Genomic DNA, 22,828 nt, shown 5'->3' with positions numbered 1-22,828 from the left:
GTGGCTTATTCCACAACACAAAGGAAAGGTTTTCTGGTACAACAGCCATCCTGCCCTTTATAGTCTTTGAAAATTGGACAAAATATCCAGGCAGTTGGCAAAGTATCTTGTTCTCTATCTGTTTTCTGGCCTCAACTGCTGTGAATGTTGTGCATTTGGCATCTCCAAGCTATTTTTCTTCACTGGAAAATTGGCTTTGGGAGACCTACTTTATTCTTCACCCTATCTTTATTTAATTAGATTTTTATTTTTTATATTAGTTGCAGTTTATTTACTTTATATCCCAACTGTAGCCCCCTCCCTCATTCCCTCCCAATCCCACTCTCCCTCCCTTATCTCCTCCCTGCCCCTCTCTAAGTCCACTGATAGGGGAGGTCCTCCTCCCCTTCCATCTGACCCTAGCCTATCAGTTCTCTTCTGGACTGGCTGCAATGTCCTCCTCTGTGGCCTATTTCACCCTATCTTCTAGCACATATGTCTCTAACCTAGGATCTCATCTCTGTCACCAATGGGACAACCAGGGGCAAACTGAAATGTTTCCTTAAATAAAACCAGCATCCCTGCCTAAAGGTAAAAATAACTCTGAGGTGCAATGTATGTTTCAAAAAGCTCCGTTCTGTATCACACCTGGGCTAGAGTTCACTTAACGAAGCCCTTATCTCTGCTTACTCTGTCTTCTTGACTATTCTTTTGAGCTTACGGATTTTCCCTGGAGATCACTCCCTTAATACTTTAGCTCATATAGCTATAAGTATCTGGGCCTCTGCTCTAAGAATTCAGACATCCCCTATCTCATAATTACCTACATTGCCTAAGAATTCTGTATCAAACATAACAGAGAATTTCACATTTTGGTGACTCATTGAGCAATCCTTTCACTCTGAACATGAGTAGAAATATTATTACATTAGGATGATTATGTTTTAACCAAGAAAATAGGTAATGTGAACATTGGCTATCAAGTTTCCTAGTAATTTCACGGTTGTAGTCACCTCCATTCTAATATATTTGCAGGAGTTAAAGAGAGGGATGGAATTATGTTTATTCTCCAGGGTCTATATGCAGCACCACCCCAGATCCAGGGATTGATTATGACCCCCAAAAGAAATCTCATCTATGATATAAGTACTAACAGAAATGAAGATTTGGAGAATGGGTAAGATGGCTCAGTGGGTAAAGATTCTTGCATCCACACCTGATCACATGAGTCACATATGATCCCACAAAGGGAATAAATAAAACCATAATCTAAAAAATTTAAAATATTTAGGTAATAGTTCCCTTGGGGAATAATAAAAAAAAAGAAAGGATAGCTATAATTGGTCTGTTAAAAACCAGGGCAACTCTATGTAATGTTAATGTACTGACCTCAAGATAAAACTTTCTTCATGCCCTGTGAGCAAAGCACCCAATACTTCCATTTATTATTCAGCAGCTTCAATCCATTAAAAATAGACATGTTACAAATACATTAAATATCCTCACAGAACACATAAAGCTAGACCATGGGAAAAGCCTATTAAGTATACACTTCCTAGCCATCTCTTATTCATGACATTAGGGCTATTATCTAGCATTAAAGGGGATCTCCTCCAAAGCACTGAAGAATCCTAATATTGTATCAATAGTTGAAACTAACATAGCCTTTCTTTGTTCTCTAATGAACAGTATATAATTTCAATCCTCTTTGTTTTTGTTTCTTCAGATTAGCCTCTCAATTCTAATAAAGGGTATAAGGAACAGAAGATGGAGGCTCGAAGAGTCAGACTATTGCTATTTTGTGAGGAACAAAGTGTCTGTGGAATGAAAGACTATTCTAGTCTGCTACAGCTAAGCGGCATCAATCTATGTTGCCTTTTACAGGATCAAATGTCTTCTCCCTCGAGGGAGAGTCTGGGGAACTGTCCAGTCAACACACAGGTGACCTTAATTAACTCCAAATACATAATGTGACAGTTTTGGGATAAAAAAAATGGGCTCTTCATGTCTGGTTGCATGCGGGTTGATGCCCCAGGTCCCGCCTCTGAGAAAAAGGTATCGGACGGGTCTGATGCTCTTTGGGTGGATGACACCCAAACGAACATCGGTACAAAGTCCCAATTTATTTCTAATATCAGAGATCAGACCTCTACTCTTGCCTGATGCATCTAAAACAAAAAGGGGGAACTGTAGAGAGCTGCAGAAGGCTATGCCTTAAAGATGGAGCTGGTTTCTGCCTTCCACCTTCCCGATGGTGAGTGCTCTCTGTCACGAACAATTCCACATTTGGCTAAGGCTGAGGATCTGGCTTGCTTCCATGTATGTGGACCTATCTGCATTGCCCACGTGGCATGCCTGGGTTGGCTACCCAGAGGCTATTTAAGCTATGGGCTGGCTTTCCCCAGGGTCCAAGGATTGTTCAAGGTTTCTGAATAAACTGCATTGAAAAAAATAAAATAAAATAAAATAAAATAAAATAAAATAAAATAGAAAAAAAAATGGGCTCTTAAGGATGAGGCTTTCAAATTTGTCATATAAGAGTCTCTGAAACTGTTCATTCATGTTTATGTCTTGAGGTAAATTCTGCTACACATGCATTTAGCACATGAGTTGAGTTTTAAAAAGACATCCAGGATTCTATATTTACAGGAAACTTTCTGATTTCAGGCCATTTTACTCTGCTCTGACACACTCTTGGTCTTCTTTCTGTCTGAATTCTTCAACTATAACTTGTGCAAGATTTGGCTGTCTAGTACAGACCATGGGCCAAACTCCCCTCCCTCAGCTCCTACCAATCCTCTTATTTTCTGTCTTAATTTTTAATGAGTTATTCTGTTTTTTCATCCTCTTGCTTTCAATGCCAGTTTGGCTTGTGACTTTACTGAAATGCCATTACGGTCCTCATGGTAAATGTGGCTACAACAAGGATGGTTAATTACTTCTCAGGAGTTTTCATCGTCACTCTTCAGGCTCTGACTTGAAGGTATCTGTGCTTTCAGAAGTCTTGACTTGAGGTTGTAGCACCCAAGACAATGACATGATAAGGTGGTGATTTAGGGCAATAACTATACCATGAAAATGAAGCATTCACGAACTTTTGGTGTCTACTGCATACAACATGTGTGGCTCCCTTAACTCACAGAAATGTTTGTCTTTGACAGGATTGATTCTTGTACAATCTAAAGATGTTGACAAGAAGAGTAACTGGAGACTTTCCTTCCTTCTTTCCTCCTTTCTTTCATCCCTCCCTTTCCCCCTCCTTCCCTCCCTCCCTCCCTCCCTTTCTCCCTTTCTCCCTTTCTCCCTTTCTCCCTTTCTTTCTCCCTTTCTTTCTTCCTTCCTTCCTTCCTTCCTTCCTTCCTTCCTTCCTTCCTTCCTTCCTTCCTTTTTTCTTCCTCAGCACAGTTTAGGAGATAGTAAATTTGATATATATTTTTTACTTAAAATGTTAGGCACAGAGAATTGCCTTCAGGGGTACAACCAGGACTTAAAGACTGGAAATGCTACCAGGTATGTGAAATGCTCTTATTTTGTACAAACATCCCTTCTATTATGGTCTAGTCAAGAACTACCAATTGCTTAGACCCTCTAAATTAAGATGTACCGATAAAGCTGGGTAAGGTGGTTCATGCCTTTAATTCCAGCACTCCGGGAGGCAAAGGCAGGTGGATCTCTATGAGTTCAAGGCCAGCCTGGTGTACAAAGTGATTCCAGGACAGCCAAGGCTACACAGAGAAACCCTGTTTCAAAAAAAAAAAAAAAAGAGAGAGAGAGATGCTGATGAAATAATGTATAACTCTCTTTTCTTTTGGTGCATTTAGACCTTTATACTAATAATAGCTAAATTTAATTAATAATTTCTATGGGATGTATGTAAGTTGCTTTTCTGGACTTAAAAAAAACACCTTTAAACTACTTCTTCACTGGCACATGAATCTGCTTTCTAAAATGTTATCTCCACTCCTTCATTCACCTATCATTCTTATTTATTCAGTATTTATTGAGTACCTATCATGTTGTTAATTATTTCATAAAGTTCTGAAGATACAATTATAAATTTTGACACCATAGGGAGATTAAAATGCAGTGGGAGAAAAAAAAAGGTGAACATGTCAAAGTATAATATACCACTGGTCTTTGCTATTATGGATATAAAGATAAAGGGCAGTACTGAGATCAGCAATGAGAGAAACTGATCCAAGCACGCATCATAGGACTTCCCGAGGAAGCCATGTTGGGGCTTGGAGAACAGGATGGAAAGCCCTGCAGGCAGGAGCAGAGCGTTCCATTGGCCTCTGGTAAAACTGCATCCCCAGCACTAAACACAGCACTGAAGAACACAGATGGCACTTGATAGGCGCTGAGTGAGCATAAGAATAAACGAGAGTATTGAGTAAAGAAGCTGAGAGAATGTTTCAGAACATGGATTGGGGAATTAAGGGATTAATAATTAAAGGCAAAATAGCGAGGAAGATAGGATGGTAGACATGTAGACTGGAGAGGTCAGTTCTGAAGGGAAGACAGCACATCAGCAGACCGTTAGTGCAAAGTCTGGAAAGTTCAGAAATGGAAGAACAATGGTCACTTTGCCAGCTGTTCAAATAAGCCTTTCCAATCCAAGTCAGTTCTACTCCCTCCAAGCTGAAGTTGTACCAAATCATAATGATCATAGCAGATGCATTTCAGAAATTTTGCTCAATTAAGAAGTGTGGTCTGTAAAGGAATAGAAATTGAGTACCAAGGGAGTTGTGTTAGCTTCTGTAGGCATCAGAAGAAACCCGATTCAAAAGTGATCTCTTCCTGTTGCTTGGAAGGCTCTATTACTTGTTTCTAGAACATCTTCAAACCTGAGGATCTCTTTATACATTCTTCAGGACTGAACATTTATGGTTGCCAAATCTGCTTATTACTTTAGTGACTTAAAGAGATTTTCTTCTAATTTTTCCTCTCCATTATAAGGACTCACCTATTACACTAAGCTCAGCGCTGGAAAAGATAACTCCGTGTTTGTTCTCTGCCACACACTGGTACATGCCAGCGTCTGAGAGGTTCACCGTTGTGATGTTGAGTGTTCCTTGCTCGATTTGTATTCTATCCTGTGAAAGAAAAGAGGAGTATAAAAATAGTGGCCTTCCACATCTGAGAACTTAAGGCAATTTTGCTACATGTTATGTCAAGAGGGCTTAATGGGAGCAAAATAATCATCACATAAGCAATTTACATTAACATGATCTGCTTATCTGTCAAGTAAATCTGTGCCAGGTCAGATGGCAAATGGAACTAGCAGCATATCAGTTGGTAAATGGAATTTAAATTGTAGGATTCTCTTGCATTCACAGTGACTTAATAGTGAAGTCATTCAGATGGATATGCCCTGTAAATAAGTGAACTTAACCTTGAAAGCTGAAGAGCTGTTTTTATTCTATGGTTTTGTGCTAATTGCAGAAAGGGTGAAAACACAATCAAATTTATCATTTAGAGTTTAAAGCCTTAAATTATCACCAGGTAGCCCTTCAAGGGTTGATAGTATTATAATCTTAGATGGGCTTACACAAATTTTTAGTATCTGTTGAATTTACCGAAAAAGAATAGGTGTTAATAATTTACTCTAGCAGTCATCGTGGGGCTTATGCCTTGAATTCCAGAACCTAGGAGGCAGAGGCAGGTAGACCTCTTAAGTTTAAGGACAGGATGGTCTATTTAGTGAGTTCTAGGTTGGTGAGAGATACATAGTGAAACTATGTCTCAAAAACAAATGTTCTGATGCTTGATTGCTGTCAATGGGATGATTATATTTATGATCTACTTAGTAGTCAAGATGAAGGAAGAAAGACAGCATATATAGCAAAAGAACCTTCTCATGTATCAAGCTGAAGCCATGCAACTTGAGTATCAATTTCTAGAGCACAAAGAATTCCCTGTTTTCATACTAAACACAAATACGCACACATATACACACACTCCCCGGGGCACACAAAGCTTTAGAATAAAAAAATTCTGTCTTCTGAGGGACTGTGTCTAGTTAAACAGATACTTTACTAGACTTGATCACAGCATCCTTGTCTCCTTACTTTCCATGAACAGAGGGAAATAGCAAGTTTCTGGGAACCTGCACACTAGCAATTTGTTTGACTTTTTGTGACAGAGGGAATGATGAACCAGAGGAACCTTCCAGGGAATTGAAAGTGACCATGACATGGGTGGTCGGAAGAAATTGTTCCCTTTCCTACCATTGTCCAGAAACATTTTCTTTCCTAGATGTACTATGCAGGGAAGAAATCTGAGCATGTAAGCTGGCTCTCAATGTGGGGGCTGGGGAAAATGCCAAATTTCAAGTAACACTCGACACTCCATAGGAAAACACAATAAAGAAAATCAAATTGGACATAATGACTCTCCAGATTTTCTTTTGAGAGTCACATTGCATTTTGATGGTCATATTTGCATCATATCAAGACTCCCCCCGCCCCAAAGTGGATCCTTGGATTCACTTTCTACACATCTTTACAAAGTTCCAGGTTCCAGACATTCTGTGTGGTTTTCTTATTGTAAAGCTACCAAAGTGTTAATCTATCAGGTACAAAGGTCTCATATAGAAGCTTTACATGTTTTATTTATAATTTCTATTTGTCAACTGTATTTACTTTCACTTTTTCTACTCTTAATGACATTTAGTTGCTTGTTATTTTGGAGACAACGCAACATTATTCTGTTTCCATAGCAATGAGGCCACATTAAGCATTACATTACATTACATTACATTAAGACACAATTACCACCAATTTACTTACCCGTGTTAACAGTGGGTCACCATTCTTTAGCCACCTGTAGGTAGGTTTGGGCCTACCATTTGCTTTACATTCCCAGAAGACACTCTCTTCCATGGCCACGTGGATATCGTTTATTTTTTGAACCCAATTAGGTTGAGCTATAGAAGTTAAGAAAGAAAGAAAGAAAACACAAAGAAGAGACATCTATTAATTGTATAATCAATTTCTTTTTATTCTAAGGAATTGAAGATTAAAATGGGCTTTTAATCAAATTCCTTTTCTACCTGACATACGAATAATAAGGGTGAGAAGACATTTAAGGAAAATGTATGTCCTTATGAACATCTTGTTTCTTTTCCATATTATGCATCCTTTTAATCACTTCACTGAAGCCAGCATTAATACAACTACAATTAACCATGGTTTAAATTGTTTCTTATGTCTTGCTATTATTTTGTTTTTAATATAAACAAACTTCAAGAACCACCATATACACCTTTGGAATGAGCTCATGAATTTCTACCTACACTTTCCCAAGATTCCTCTTCATTAAGAAATAGTCAAGGATTTAAGCTCTTTCCAGCTGGTCACTGGTGGAAGTGGAGGGAGCACCCTCACATATTAGCTATTTCTGGAGCCTTGCACCTTTACATTGATCAGGAAATAGTAAAAACTTTAACAGGCTTGGAAATAGAGTTGACAGTTCTATAGAGATGAAATTGATGACCTTGGCCCTTGAATGACACTGCAAAGCAAAGCAACTCAGCAGTGAGGGCTACTTTTTATTTTTGGAAAGATAACATGAAGTAAGTGAGCTTTTCATTTAAGCCATTGTATGTTGAATTTTCTTTCATTAGAACAGCTTGTCTCATCCTTTACTAGCATATTTCATTCCCATAGGTTACATGGAAAGACTTTGTAGCCGTTATATGTCTATGAGGAATTATTGTCATTCATTATTTGCTGATCCCATATAAGAAGAATGCTAGCCACAGCAGTATGATCCTTAAAGCCAATATTTTTGAGTGAGTTTTGGATTTATCGAGTCCTTTTAGAAAATCAAGTTCTGCCCACAAACTCACATGGAAATTCAAGGCAGCATCTAATTCTCACATTTCATGATGCTGAACACCACCCCAACCACCCACGCTGTATCATGTTTTTCATGCTTCTGTTGAAAGCATGTCTTGTTTTTCTATGATCTCAATAGATATACAACCAATCTTCTATAAACTATTAATAAGCAGCAGTTCTTGCCTATAGCACAATTCATGCTTTTATCTACAGTGGTGTGTTTATTTGTAAAGACCTTTTGCTAAAACTCCTACAGAAGATAACCACAGCTATTATTTAAGGTACTTACCTGTTCACAAGACATTTCTACAGGGTAATAACTACTGATGGTAACTTAATAACTAGAGTTGATACCAGCATTAATTGGAAGATATTATTCAATTTTCTTAACACGTCTCTTAGCTAACTTGACCTCAATATATTTATTCTTTGAGGCTTCAAGTCATGGACAATTTAATTCAAAGAACATTGGTAGTGTGAAGGCTAAGCTGTGTATCTTACCTTCTAGATAATAAACAAAGACAGAAAAACACTCAATGAGTCACTTAACCAGCAGAGGTCTCTAGGTCCTTGACTAAATGCTGTTTTCTTCTTTTTCATCTACAAGCAATTCCATGTTTTTCAAAGAGCAAAACACAATTTTGCAAACTCTCTCCTGATGGAGATGATGCATGGCTGCTTACGAGGGGAGGCCAAAAGGGTCAACTTCAAAAAAACGTTACAACATCAACAAGCATTAGCTTGAATGAAGGGTTATAACCTGCATCATTGAAAGAGCTGCAAGTTGGCTGCTGTCCTCTATCATCCGGCTGCTAATGGGAAGGGAAGCTCAAGAGGTAATATCTTCCCAGAACTCTACTGGGAAAAGCCAGTGTATAACTCCTTTAGGACTAATGGCCTAGCCTGCCAGATACACATTCAACCTGCAGCACATTCACCCCCTGCAGAGTCTGGGGAACAAAGCAAACAAGAAAGCCACAGAATTCAGTGGAATATTAACAAGCACAAACTTCTGAAAAGGAGTGAGGGAATAAAAAGCAAAACAAGGAAGGACAAATGTAACTTAAGAAGAAATGTCAAGCTGAAGTTCAAACAGGAAACTTCACAAACACATACAGAGAAAGATTTCAATGTCACCCACATCCTGCAACACTTGGGCTCATTCTTTCAAAACTATAGAAAGTAGAAGCCAAGCCTTGCTATTATCGCAAAGGAGCAGGAAAGGCAGGCTTTGAAGCAAGTTTAAAATGACCTTGAAAATTTCAAACTAATTAGATACTTCTGAGGGCTCATTCTGTCTTGTGCATTGGGGTTGTGGAAGTCAAGGAGCTCAACCAGAATGAACAATTTGTCTTGGCCGAGGTGAAACCCACAACTAATTTGCTTAATACTGAACTAATTTTGGTTTGATGACAATAGTCATCAGGTACTTTCTTTGCTTTCAAAGAAAAATCTGTTCATAGAAGCCAAATTAACATGACCTAAATATGAGTGTCTGGAAGTGAACAACTGCACAGGAGCCCAGGGAGGGGAGGAATGGGGTGGCAGCGGATGGGGAGATAGCCAAGCTGGTAAAGTGCTGGCTATGCAAACATGAAGACCTGAGGTCAACATAGGGCTCGCATATTCAGGCTGGTCATGGTGACACATGGCTGTGATTCTAGAAGAGAGAGGCAAAGGTGGGAATATTTCTGGGCTTCACTGGATAGCCAGCTTAACTGACTTGGAATCAGAGAGAGGCATATTTCTGGGGTTCAGCTTGCCAGCTTAACTGAACTTATGAGGTACTGTCTTAAAATTCAATGTGGTGGCAGCCCAAAGAATGAGTCTTGGGACTCATCTCTTATTTACACACACAGACACACACACACACACACAAACACACACACACAAACACAAACACACAGATAGACACATATACACACTTACACAGACACACACATAGACACACACACACTCCTATGGTATAAAGGAAAAGAATGAGATAGTTTGTATTTTAATGTGCCAAATGTGGATCAACAAACCCACACATTGTCACTTTTTCACTCCCATTTATTTACATCAGATGAATCACATTTTTATCACTTGATTATTCTTCCTTTCTAGAACAAAATCTGTGATTGCTAGAGATGGTTTATAGGTATCCATATGCTCTTGGGCTAGCAAGTTAAAAATCTTTGAATGATGAGAATTTGAGCTCAGTGCATTTTAGAAAATACTATTTGTATACTATATTAGAGTAGATGTTGTTTATCATATATTGTCAAAATTCAATAATAATATTCAACTTCACATCCCACACATCAGCTCACAGAAGCCCACATAAATTCTTATTTTACAATTCCTAACTAATCTTTTTTGAGCTCATGCATTGAACAGAATTAAATAAATTATTATAACAAAAAATAAGTCACTCTTTTGATCTTTTGCAGTCTTCAACATTTGAAACAAAAGAATTACCCCTAAGTCTTGTCTCAAGCCACAAGTTCAAATATACAATTAAATAACTGTGCTGGGATTTGACCCTGCCATACTGTTCATCTTTTGACAGATGAACAATCTTTTCATTTCAATCTTTTGCTCAATAACTGCCAGAAATGACCTAAATCAAGGTTTGTATATTCCAGACACTGGAATCATACAAGCCTCTTATTCAGTAATAATTTCTATTTCAAACAAATATAATTTGAACTCAAGGGGTCAAACAATCTCAGAGGTATCTGGTTTTCTTCATTCCTCCAAACCAGAAATTTCTCATAGAAACAAGGGCAAGCCGTGGCCTTAGACCTTGGAGCTTTAAATATCTAAGGCAAAATCTTTTAAGTAACTTTTGTAAAGTTGACCTTATAGATATTTGCAATTATTTCTGATGGCTTCAACAATCTTGGAGAAGCTTGAGATATTTCCAGGAAATACAGAGGGCTGGCTATAACATTGCTCTTACTGGTAGTGGGCTTTATGAGTCTAGAGGTAATTACTCAGTTTCACTTTAACACACATACACACTCTCTCTCTCTCTCTCTCTCTCTCTCTCTCTCTCACACACACACACATTTCTTAGGATTCTTAGTGCTATTTTTAAGATAGTATCAATTTATCTTAAATCTAACATTCCCTGTGTATATAATGAAATTAATGATCTTTTAATGTTTAAATATATAGTTTATAATTATAGACTGGTTTTTAATAAGTCCCAGACCTTAAATTTACATATATCATTGAAAGTATTATGCTCCAAGATAGTGTCCAACTGTCACCCTCATTCACCTGCGATGGGCTTTCATCTAGTCCCTTCACTACAATGACTGTCATTCCCTCAGAGGGTTTCAAAAGGGGGGCTACAAGGACTAACGGTTCTTAGAAGATACTGACTTTAACCAGAGCAGACTTGCGTTGCTTTAAACATTAATCTTTTGACACAGTTCACGTAAAATATGACTTGATGACTAACCACACCCATGTTGAGAAACACTGCTCTGAGATGATGTGTCGTAGCTGCAAGAGAGTCTTTGGGGTGTAGAGGCTGACAACCATGTTTTCTTCTTGAACTCAGAGAAAGCTGAACTAGAAACTCTAAAATTCCTTCTGACTTCCGTATGTAAATCCTCATTCACATTGTTTTCTAAATATTTTTATTTATTTTCAGTTTGGTGTCTCTGTGTATATGGGGCTTGCTTGTGCTTGTGCATGTGGGTGTAGATCACTGCAGAGGTCAGATGCGTTGGATCCCCACAGTTCTAAAATCACAGGTATTTGTGAGCCTTAAAATGTGGGTGCTACTTCTGATGAGAACTGATAGACTAAGATCAGAAAGAAGGAGAGGAGGACCTCCCTTATCCGTGGACTTGGGGAGGGGCATGCATGCAGAAGGGGGGTGAGGGTGGGACCAGGAGAGGAGGAGGGAGGGGCTTATGGGGGGATACAAAATGAATAAAGTGTAATTAATAAAAGTTAAATAAAAATTTGAAAAAAAAATGTGGGTGCTAGGAACTGAATTCAAGTCCTCTGTAAGAAGAGTACATATTCTCAACTGCTGAGCCACCTTTCCAGCCCTTCACATTGCTTTTTGGTTTGTTTGTTTCGTTTTGGGAAACAATTTTATTTCATTGTGGTTGAGATCACAAGAACAACAACAACACCAACAACAAAAAAACAGTATGTTGAACCAAAATTTCCTTGATACAAAGTATTAAAATACAATAGCATTTCTAAAATGAAATAGGTATTCATTTGTATTCATTAAGCTAAGTCAAAAACTATACAATTAAGAAAAACATCCGTGGGGCAAATGTATGAATGAAGACACTCCTAAATTCCCATTTCATCGAGCATCAAAAACCACCAATCTTTCAGTCCTTTTCTTGTACATTATTCTGTATCCACATTCTCTGCATCTGATCGGATCCCTGGATTTTATTTCATTTTCGGTGTGACACTCTCCATAAATATATATCATTGGCTGATGCTTTGGGGGTTGAACGTCTTTCTGGGTGTCCATCATTGGTGCCTTCACAGCTCAAAGATTCCCTTTTTGGTGCACGCAAAAAAAAAAAAAAAAACAAAAACCAAAAAACAAACAACAACAACAACAACAAAAAACTCCTCACATTGCTTTTTAAAACAAGGAAATTCATGCCTCTTGTTCTTCTCTACTAATTTTTTTGTTTGTTTGTTTTGTTCACAAATTCTTGTTTATGGTCTTTTAATTTCTTTATAAGAGCCAACTGATTTTTCTGTAAGGGCAGAGGAGATGCCTCTCAACCAACACTTTCCCAGATAACAGTGACAAACAAACATAAAAACCCACCATGGTGAGTGGTTGGAGAGATGGCTCAGCAGTCCAGAGTACTGGTTGCTCTTAGAGAAGACCTAGGCTAGGTTCTCAGCATGCACATACTGGCTCACAATCACCTTTAACTGCAGTTCAAGGGGAGTGGTTGCTCCTTTGTGACCTCCACAGGCACCAGACGCCCACATGATACACAGTCATACACATAAAATATAATAAAAAAAACATCAGTAGAAAATGTGAAGACACCCTAGAAGGCAAGTCATACTAGGCATATTTCTGTTAATAGGTATTCATTAACATAGAAAACAAATATGATAGCCGAAAGTCATGTGCATCTGAGATATTGGATGAGGTTTGTAATGTGCTTCACCCGCTGTCAATGTGACATTCATTAAGAGACGATCACCATTATTTCATATCTTTGGGCTAATGTTTAAACTCATCTGCCATCTGCTCTTACCCAATTTTCTTCCAGCCAGAGAATTCTAAGCTCTTGTCAGATAGGTTTTCTTCAGTCTTAGATATAATAGCAAGCCAGTCCCAGCCTCCACATCTTTGTTTATGCTATCTTAGCTTCAGAAAGATTCTCCTTCCCTTCATCTCCTGACAACATCTGCTCTACAGTATACCCCTCTGTCATACCGATCTCAGTTCTCTTCATCTGCAGCTCACTTGGCACATGCAGCTTAAGTACTGTGTGTCATCAACTGTATTATTATTATTATTATTATTATTATTATTACATTTTTTTTGAGACAGGTTTTCCCTGTGTAGACTAGATTGTCCTGGAATCACTTTGTAGACCAGGTTGATCTCGAACTTATAGAGATCTGCCTGCCTCTGCTTCTCCCCATGCTGGGATTATAGGTATGTGCCTCCACACCTTTATTTATTCATTGAACATTTTATACACATATACAGTGTATCATGATAACATCTGTCCCTAACTTTTCCCCTCTAGCTCCTTCCAGAACCCGTATCTTCCTACAGACTTTATGCTCTCTTTTATAATTATTTGTTTAATGAATTATTGATGGACGGATGAATTGATTTTACTCACTGAGTCAAATGTGTGCTACTTATGTGTGCATGGGCATAGGGTCATCCACAGTAAATGGTGAAACTACTCTGGGCCACACCTGACAGTTTCTATTAAAGTATGTATTTTCTCTTTTCCTCCCAGGGATACTATAGACAACTCATGACTTTATAAGTGAGTTATTAAGAGAGAGAAATTAATCCACAATATGTTCGCTATTTAAAAGGCCTTAGGACTGATATGCTAAGAACAATTACACCCCTAAAATTAACCTATAACTGTAGTCTAACAGAAACTAATTCCTCTTTTTCATCCTTACCTAAGCCTTTGGTTTTCTGAATCTGCTCTGACTTGTGCTGAATTCATTCCCTTTTCTTGTCCACCATAAATTCTCACTTTCATATGGCCCACGCCTGCATTACATGAGACATATCACTTCTAAGGCAAATGCCAACATGCAAGTTAAGTGGAATCACCCTCCCCCCTAATCTTATCAGGGGCCCCAGATCGAGAGTGCGATGATTAGGACTCTCATATGGACCTGCTCTACTCCAAGGTCTCTTCTTTAGCCAGAGGACCTAAAATTATGTCTCTTCTGCCACTGACATTGGAGTATTCAGCTAGACCTATGATCCTCGAAAATGTGACCCTTGGACCACTTGGATCCGCAGGATCCCTGTAGAGCAACCATGAATACCATCCGTTCAAACCACATATCTGTGTGAGATTTTCTTCATATTCTTCAGACAAACCAATACATCATGACAGGGTGATCATAGAAATACATATGAGAATCCAGTTTTCTTCTGTTAAAATAGATATTGAAGAGATTTGCAAAAATCACAAATAGTGCCTACCTTCCCCATAACTACTTGGTTTTGGAAAATAGGATCGGTTTTCTTGATATGATAATTGTCAACCCAGACACTGGTTTTTGCCACTTATAATAAATGATGTACTAAATAAAAAATCTGTTTTAACTTACAACCTGGTAGATATTGGTGGATAGAAACACCATATATATATTCGAGGCTTTTTGTGATTTTTTTTTTTTTTTTTTTTTTTTTTTTGTCTGAAAAAGACACTTGAAACTCAAAGCGTAAGATCCCCTATTAGATACTTAGATTCATGCAAGCCTTGGCACGGTAAGTTCAGGCAATGAAAAAATATACGTATGTTTTGTTTTCTGTGGCAGTACAGAAAGGCTAGAATTATGTTTCAACATACTGTCCTTGGTGTGATCCTCTTTTTTTTTTTTTTTTTTTTTTTTGTCATTTGCCATTTCTCATGGGGTGAGGAGCTTCTATTTTCATTTCTATATTATTTCCCACATTCTGTTATTACAGCATGTTCTCGGTGTACGCTCCTGGAAAAACTGTAGTGATTCAATTCACTGGTGTCATTAGATGCAAGAAAAGGAAGAAAAATCATAGGCTGTACCTTACATGACACCCAGGGGGCACTGAGGGTCCCAATATTAGTTCTGCCTAGGACAATTAAGCAGTTATTGCTGTACTGTGAAATCACCTTAACCGCTGTGTTCATCTTTTGGTCACTCTGTCCTTTAAGCCACTTTGCAGAGTTGAATATTATCTAGCTGTCACATATACATAGCACATCCACAGGGAATTAGGGAGCTGTGCACAAAATGCCTCTGTAATCACTTACTGGTGACCTCACACACATACTCACACACCCTCTGCAGTACTATCAAGGCCACAACTTTTCCTTTACAGCCACAGGACTGCAGCATACAAGGGCTAGACATAGTATATGAACTTGAAGAACAACCTTTATTTTAAAAAGATCTTCTGGACACGTTTGACAAATGTAAACAAGGAAAAAAACAGAAAAGGAAAGAAAAAGAGTCAATTGTTTATCCAGGTATGCTCATTTCTGCCATCCATTGGTTGCAGAGAGTTCCAGGGTGACTGACTATGAGTCCCTGATTAAGACACTGAGCTGCGACCAACAGCAGCACACTTTGTATGGCTGTATGGCAGGCAGCAATGCCCAGCACAGTCGGATCCCACACGGAATATGATTTTGGATAAAATACTGTTTCATCTCTCAGTTTCTATTTTATTTGTGAAAAATCAAAGAAATAGAGCCAATAGTTTCTTCCAGCAAGAGGGTTAGCAGTCTTTGAAATAGAGACTTCTTTACTGGGATGCAAGTCTCTCGGCTTCTTAGGGATGAGCATAACAATTATTGCTATAGGACTAAGTATGCGAAAGGCCCTAAGTATCAGACTATCAGTTTTCAGTTCATTCTTTAAGATGAGGACTGTAATTCTGTCTGTGTGTTGGTACAAAAAAAAAAAAAAAAAGAAAAGAAAAAAATAAAAGAAGACATGACTTCAGAGATGGTCAGACAGAAAGATGATGAACAAGTCCTAAGAGAATGATGGACACTATCCTTCATTTCCTCACTTCTACAACAGTACAAAGTATAGACCTCTAATTCTACTCGGGCGTATGTGGCCCGACTGCAGTGCCTTTTGTGACACCAGGACGGAAGCTTTCCAGAGCATCAGGAATACTCTTGTGCAAGGAATCTTATCTCGGGCTTCATTACAACACTGGAAACAATCTTTCACAGTGAAGAGAGGCCCTTACCACGTGGTCCCCATACAAGCATCAGCAGCAGAATTACACCTGGGAAATTAACTGCAAGGCAATCTCATAGCTACCAAATCAAAACCACCACATACGGGGCCCAATATTTTGTATTTTCTTAAGGTCTCCCACTTACCCCGATGTGCACCAAAGCTTCAGAACCTCTAGCACGGCGTTTGGAATCCTGTTCTGCTTCTCAACATGTAAACATTAATCACACACTTTAATATCTTTCGAGTCAGTTTCTCTCCAAACTGGGTAGTTGGAGGAATGAAATGAGAAAGCACCACAGGCTCTGACTCCAAATTGCGTCTGTCTCCAATTAAGTTTCTCAGGCTCCTAGTCACCAACTTGGCCCACACAGGCAGGACAAATGGCTACTTAACTATCCTTTCTGCTCTTGTGATTCAAACAGCTACTCAGCACAAAGCAACCAATGTTTAGAAGTATGAATCAGATGGACCCTTTTCATCATTCAACAGCCTCCCATGGACTGTGAATAAAACCTAAACTCTCCCTGGTTTTTAAGATAACACCTAGATCTCACCTTTGTTTCAGACATATGTCCTTGGACCTTATGATTTAGAAACTCAGACTTTCTCCATGTATCTCAAGCTTGTCACAGAGCTGTCAGCCTCGGGGCTTTTGTGCCTTCTTCCTATGTTCTTCCTGGAAGCAGCTTCCCCATGGAAGGCTATCATTTTTATGTTGGGATTTCTGCTTAGAGGACAATCTCACACAATCCTTCCCTGACTCTTTTACCTGTAGCTGGTTCTTTTATATCAAAGGGCTATCATTATTTTCTTCTATAGTCTTACCAAAACCTGAAATATTTGAGTCAATTTATTTGAGTCCTTTATCTGCTAACATCTGGTGAAATATCAGGTCCTTGAGGGCAAAGACTTTTCTAGCGTCCTTCTCTACAGCAGTGGACTCCCACATGGTAGAGCCACATGAAGTCAGTTATGAACAAATGCATAATATGTTAAAGTCATATGGGAGAAATTCTGCCCCAGGAAAAGAAACGTTAGCGTACTGCCCTAGCAAAATATAGGCCTGAGCAAAATGAGCAAGTGAGATGAGGTAGAATGTCCTATGTCATCACTAATCTCAGGCCTTCATCCATGTTGAGACAAAGTGGCACCCATTGACCTATGCAGGCACAGACCAAGCACCACTGCTACATTCACAAGGGGAGGGTAGCGCAATGTGATTCCGCACAGCAAATGTGTGGAATAGGGTTACACGAGTTTTTTTAGTTTAACAAGAAAATAAAAATCCAGTTACCGATATTGCTACCACAGAGCTCCTAAATGGGTCAGTACTGTGGCACAACAACAAAATAATGTTTTCCCTCAGTTTTGCATTTGATTGCCAGCTATGAATTAGCATACGAAGTACTAGCTATCACTGTGCTGTTCAAACAGAGTTTGAACAAAGTTTGTTTTTGTGCTTCTGCTTCTTCCCCATGCCCCCTCACCCTTGGTTTCCTCTTATAATCTCCTAGTTTCTCTTTCTCTTTCATATCCTCATGTGAAAGCTGTCTACTTACATACACAAATACTTGTTTACCCTGGAGATTAGCAGCTACATATGACAGGGAACATGCTAATTTTGTCTATTTTTGGTCACTTTGTTTAATTTTATACTTTCCAGATCCATCCGTTTTCCTGTAAATTTCATTTCTCATTAAAACTGAATGCAAATATTTCTAAGCCCAAATACATGGTTTCTAATCCCTGAGTAAGCAAACTTTAACGTTGTAAGGAACTTTCTTGTCAACAAATGCCGGACACTCCTGGATAAGTGACTAGGGCTACTTCCTCACAATTACAATTTTAATTGTAACAATTCATTTAACTTAAAGATTAAGGCAGCTGGCTATTAAGAACATAGCACCGGGAACACACCAAAACCCTCTCTTCAAGAAAAAAAATAGACAAGAAAACAAAATGGCAGCCAAGCACTTCTGTATAATGAAGTTCTTTTGTGACAGTGAAAACAGCATCAGTGATATGCTAGTTGAGGAAGAACACAAGAATAAACAGATAGAATAGCCAAGTGCTGTGAGAGTCAGCTGATCTGACATCAGGGGTGACTGAAAAGGAAGGGACACTCTGCTATTGTCAGAAAACAGGCAGGTCATTCTGCTCATTCTCCAAGCACTGTTACATACAGCACCATTAAAAGGCAAACATTGTTAGGCCCTGATTTTTACCTCTAGGGCAGGATCTTTTGGGAAGCAGCTATTTTACATAAGGCACAGAGGCCCACTGACAAGGTCGGTTCTCCACCACAGACTCTATATCGCTATATTTCCAGGTGGGAGACCACAAATCTCGAGGAAGACCCATATCAAAACTTGGCTACACAAGACACCTTCTTAACATACTGAAAGAGAGCATTTCACCTTAGAAGAAAATCATGAAAGTACAACTAACTATTCAGTTCACCAAGTGATTTAAATTACATTTAGGAACCACTGCATCTAAAAGTCTGTTCAATTAAGAAGAAAGAAAAAATGCTACCCATTTTTCCTAAGTAAGTTCAAGTGGTTGCTACCTGACATTAAAAAAAAATTACTAGCTGGATGAGAAAAATAAATCCCAAACAGTTAAAAATATATGGCAATTGCTCCTCACTGAATAAATCTGTAACTGGCCTTTGAGTTCATAGTTATATGGTCTGTTACCTATCTCAACTTTCATAATTTAAGAAAGAAGACCAAATATTAAACCTATATTTGTTATATGTAGAAAGATAGAGAGAAAAAAGAAAGAAAGAAAGAAAGAAAGAAAGAAAGAAAGATGTATTTTTTTTCCAAACTACTGTTGTCCTGATTGTTTTATGAAGAATTTTCTAGAATTTCACCATACCAGCTGCTTCAGGGGTATGCAAGTCTAAAATGCTGAGAATTGGACTAAAATGGCTGATATTGGACATTTTCCTTGCTTTACGTTTTGTTTCTACAATGCTTTACATGATTATTGAGTGTAGTTTTCAGCTTGTCTTAAAACTAAGGACTTTGGAGGAAGAACATATAAAAATACACGCTATTGGCCGGGTATGGTGACACATACCTTTAATGCCAGCACTTGGGAGGCTAAGGCAGATGGATCTCTGTGAGTTCAAAGCCAGTATGGTCTACACTGTGAGTTTCAGGACAGCCAGACCTATAAAATAGAGACTTTCTCTCTCCCCAAAATCAACTTGGCATCTCTCAAATTTGTTTTATAATGCATTTCCAAAGAACCCTTTTCAGGATTTCAGATCACTAGCCTATGAAACTTCCCAGGACACAATTCAAAGAATAATGTGGCACAGATTTTACACTTATATTATGTTTGAGTCAATACAAATATTTGATCAGAACAGGAGCAGCTTCCTTCACATAAAAAAGTCTACATGATGAGATATTTTTCATGCTCTACTCTGAGTTCCACTCTGAGAAATAAATTTGGACAGTGTATGCTTTAAAAAGTTCATGATACCACATTAAACTGCCAATGAGAAGGAACAATTATGAAGGATTTGGATGAACTTAAATCAAAATTCAAATGAAGCACAGAGTTTCACACACACACACACACACACACACACACATATAAAAAAAACCTACTTCCTGTGTCAAGATTATAGCTCAATGGCAAGAAAAAAAAGAGGAAAACACTCTCTGTTGGGAGTGTGTTCACACTACCATCCATATCCTACACACATCAGCTTAATTCCTTCCTCTCTGCTCCTTCAACATCCTTGCCCCCACCTCCACTCTCCACACCCAGAGTCATCTAGGGCATGCTAATTACGTAGAAAAGCAAATCTTACACTATCCTATTCTACATGATTCCTTAAGAAAAAGAATCTCCAACAGCAGACCTTCTAGTCATGATTTTAATATGAACAATTGTGTAGCATGGCAAATAAGAACTATAACTGAAAACTTACCATAAAAGGTCAACTGTCCCTTAGCTACATTTTTGCCTCTGGAGTTTTCAGCCACACATTCATATGAACCAGCATCTTCCTGCTGAAAATTAGGAATTTCCAGAGTTCCGTTTGACTTATGTCTTCTGGCTTTCCTTGCTATTGGCTTTCCATCAGCTCTTCGCCATAGAATAGTTGGGACTGGGCTAAAAGCAAGAATAAAATGGGATGAACCAAGTTAAAGAAAGCTCTGTCTCGCTGTCTCTCTCTTTTTCAATCTGCATTGATAACTTCTTCCATTATTTCCAGAGCCGTGAATACATTAAAGCATTTCTCAAATTTCATTCCTACATTACCATTATTTTAGCAACATGTATATATCTCTAGCATTATTCACTTCATGTTTTTCTTAACATCAACATTAACATTAAACAATGCATTCAACCTCCTACACACCATTACCATTGAAAGAAAAGAATATTTTAATACATTCCTTTTCTTGTATATAGGGGTTTTCTATAACTATTAAAGTAAAATGTTCAGGAATACACATGGTAGAGTTAAGATAAAGGCAACTTCCTACATATTCTTCCCATTGAGACCAGGTTCATGTCTCCTCTCCTTGAACATGTTGGGCTCTTTGACTACTCTGACTAATAATGAGACATGGGTGATACTGAGTCAATTTCTAGATTCAAACATTACGAAACAGGCATGTTCCATTCCCTTTTTCTTGTAACACTCTCTTAGTGACACCTGCAAGAGATTTGACCGCCTTAACACTGCCACACAGAGGATGTCTCATGGGTGTTTTACCTAATGACAGACCCAGCAGGCCCCATCATCCAACCTTGCCTCCAAGATGCCAGAATGTGAAATATCCTTGAGGTTTCCACAATACTGATGTGCCAGATTCACACATCACCTAGATCAAAAACATCACCCAGCTAAGCCCTGCTTGGATTCCTAACACATAAATCATGAGATAACAATAAGATGTTGTTTGTTCCTTCCAAGCTTGTAATGTAACACTTGAGAGCAGAAACAATATATTCTTCCAAATGTTATGTCCAGCAATGTGAGTACCACACTGTAAGTTACACCCACGTATTGAACAAGTGATAGTAAAAGTAATGAGCTCATAAAATCTGGAAACTACAACCTAATTGCTGGCCTAGAGGAGCAGCTCACTCATGACAACCTGATCTGGGCAACACAGTTGTTGTTCTTATTGTGATTTACATATTGATGACCTTACCGATTTATAGCAGTCCATTTGGAAGGTGGTTTGTGGAAACAATAATTAAAGTAGCAAGATGAAGAAAAGAGCAATCTGTGGAGTCTTAATGTCTTCTCAACACATCTATCATCCTTTTGCCATAACTGTTTGGAACACATCTTAAATTGCCAATGAGGGCAGCCTGTCTGCAAATGAGTGTTTTTAAGATAACTGGAGCTTTTAGGAGTGCAGCTTCCTAGCAGGGGATGCAATTATTTACTTATTTATTTTGCACAAAAACACTCACAGTGAAGTAATTACACTGAATACTTGCCAATCTTCTCTGAGGAACTTGAGATGGTATTTAAAAAATTAAAGTTATCAACTCTACTATATTTGTTTTAAAATAATTTGAGTTCATTAGGCAGATACTGCCTCAAAATGCAGGAGGGCTCCATCAGAAGCACATCATGGTTGCCTTTATACCCAATCAGATATCTACTTAATACATGCCTTTAAACATAACTGCACTTAAACTAGTCTTCTACTCTTAAGTGGGCAGTGATGGTGTGTTTCAGCAGCAAGACATGCATATCCAAACATTTCTGTGTGGATGCGAGGAACCCAATTTGTGTCTTTTGTTTTTATTTTAGCACCATTTAAGCACAGTGAATAGGCTCTAATTCATAGTCCCTTTGGAAGTGTGGGCAAGGTGACACTTTCTTTCTCCAGGGTGGGTTTTTTGGAATGTCCTCTTACAAAGATCACCAAGCATAGACCTTGATGACCCAGTCCTACTGTCCTACTGTCTGCCAGTTATTTCATAGGTTCACGGAAAGATTTTAAAACGTCTAAGATCAACCGCACTACAGTGTGTGCAATCTGCTTTTCTTCTCAGCGATAAATCATTGCTGTGTCCTACACGTGGCTTTACAGCTCGCCGTTCAGCTCTGTGCAGTGTTCAGTCCTGCAGCCTTGTCACAATTCATATACTGCGGTAAGTTTTTCAGAGATAAAAAATTACCACCGTAGTAAACCTCAACAAAGTGTTCCAAAGAAAAGACACCACTGTGGTCTTCATTGTCATAACCTGAAAATAATCATTCCATTAGAGTTGAAAATACAATTGGAAATGCAAGGAATGGCTACAGTTTCTGTAAAACACAATAGTTCCATTTAAAAAATATTATTCACTGAGACAAGGACTGGGCAAAAACTCGTATTGTAGCTTTCATTAATACTCAGGCCCAGAAAGAAAAAAAAAAAAAAGGAAAAACAAAACAAACAAACAGAAAAAAAAAAAAACCAGACAGAATTAAGAATGAGTAGCTAGCTAGATGGGGCTAGGAGAAAAGACAGTTTCAGACCACAAAAATCCACAAGGGCCCCAGTGCTCACCCTTCTGGGGGTAGT

General features: G+C 38.4%; 2 protein-coding genes across 9 annotated transcripts in view; both read right to left on the bottom strand.

Moving 5' to 3' along the window:
* LOC110555893 (contactin-4) overlaps positions 1-22,828 on the bottom strand; it is a 1,034,823-nt gene that overhangs the window by 173,875 nt on the left and 838,120 nt on the right. For all 8 annotated transcript variants that reach the window (XM_060383874.1, XM_060383872.1, XM_060383875.1 and 5 more), the window contains 3 exons: positions 20,218-20,402; positions 6,771-6,907; positions 4,946-5,075 (listed from right to left, as the gene is read on the bottom strand). In XM_060383874.1, the coding sequence (XP_060239857.1) occupies positions 4,946-5,075; positions 6,771-6,907; positions 20,218-20,402 (452 nt within the window). The remainder of the gene's footprint in view (positions 1-4,945; positions 5,076-6,770; positions 6,908-20,217; positions 20,403-22,828) is intronic.
* Positions 12,124-12,326, bottom strand: LOC110555890 (DNA-directed RNA polymerases I, II, and III subunit RPABC4-like). The gene has a single exon (XM_060383880.1). The coding sequence runs from the start codon at positions 12,322-12,324 to the stop codon at positions 12,145-12,147; it is 180 nt and encodes a 59-aa protein (XP_060239863.1). The 5' UTR covers positions 12,325-12,326; the 3' UTR covers positions 12,124-12,144.

Source organism: Meriones unguiculatus, chromosome 5 (genome assembly GCF_030254825.1).
Source record: "Meriones unguiculatus strain TT.TT164.6M chromosome 5, Bangor_MerUng_6.1, whole genome shotgun sequence".
Taxonomy (NCBI): Eukaryota; Metazoa; Chordata; class Mammalia; order Rodentia; family Muridae; genus Meriones; species Meriones unguiculatus.
The sequence above is the reverse complement of the archived record's forward strand: the minus strand, read 5'-3'. Positions and strand labels throughout refer to the sequence as shown.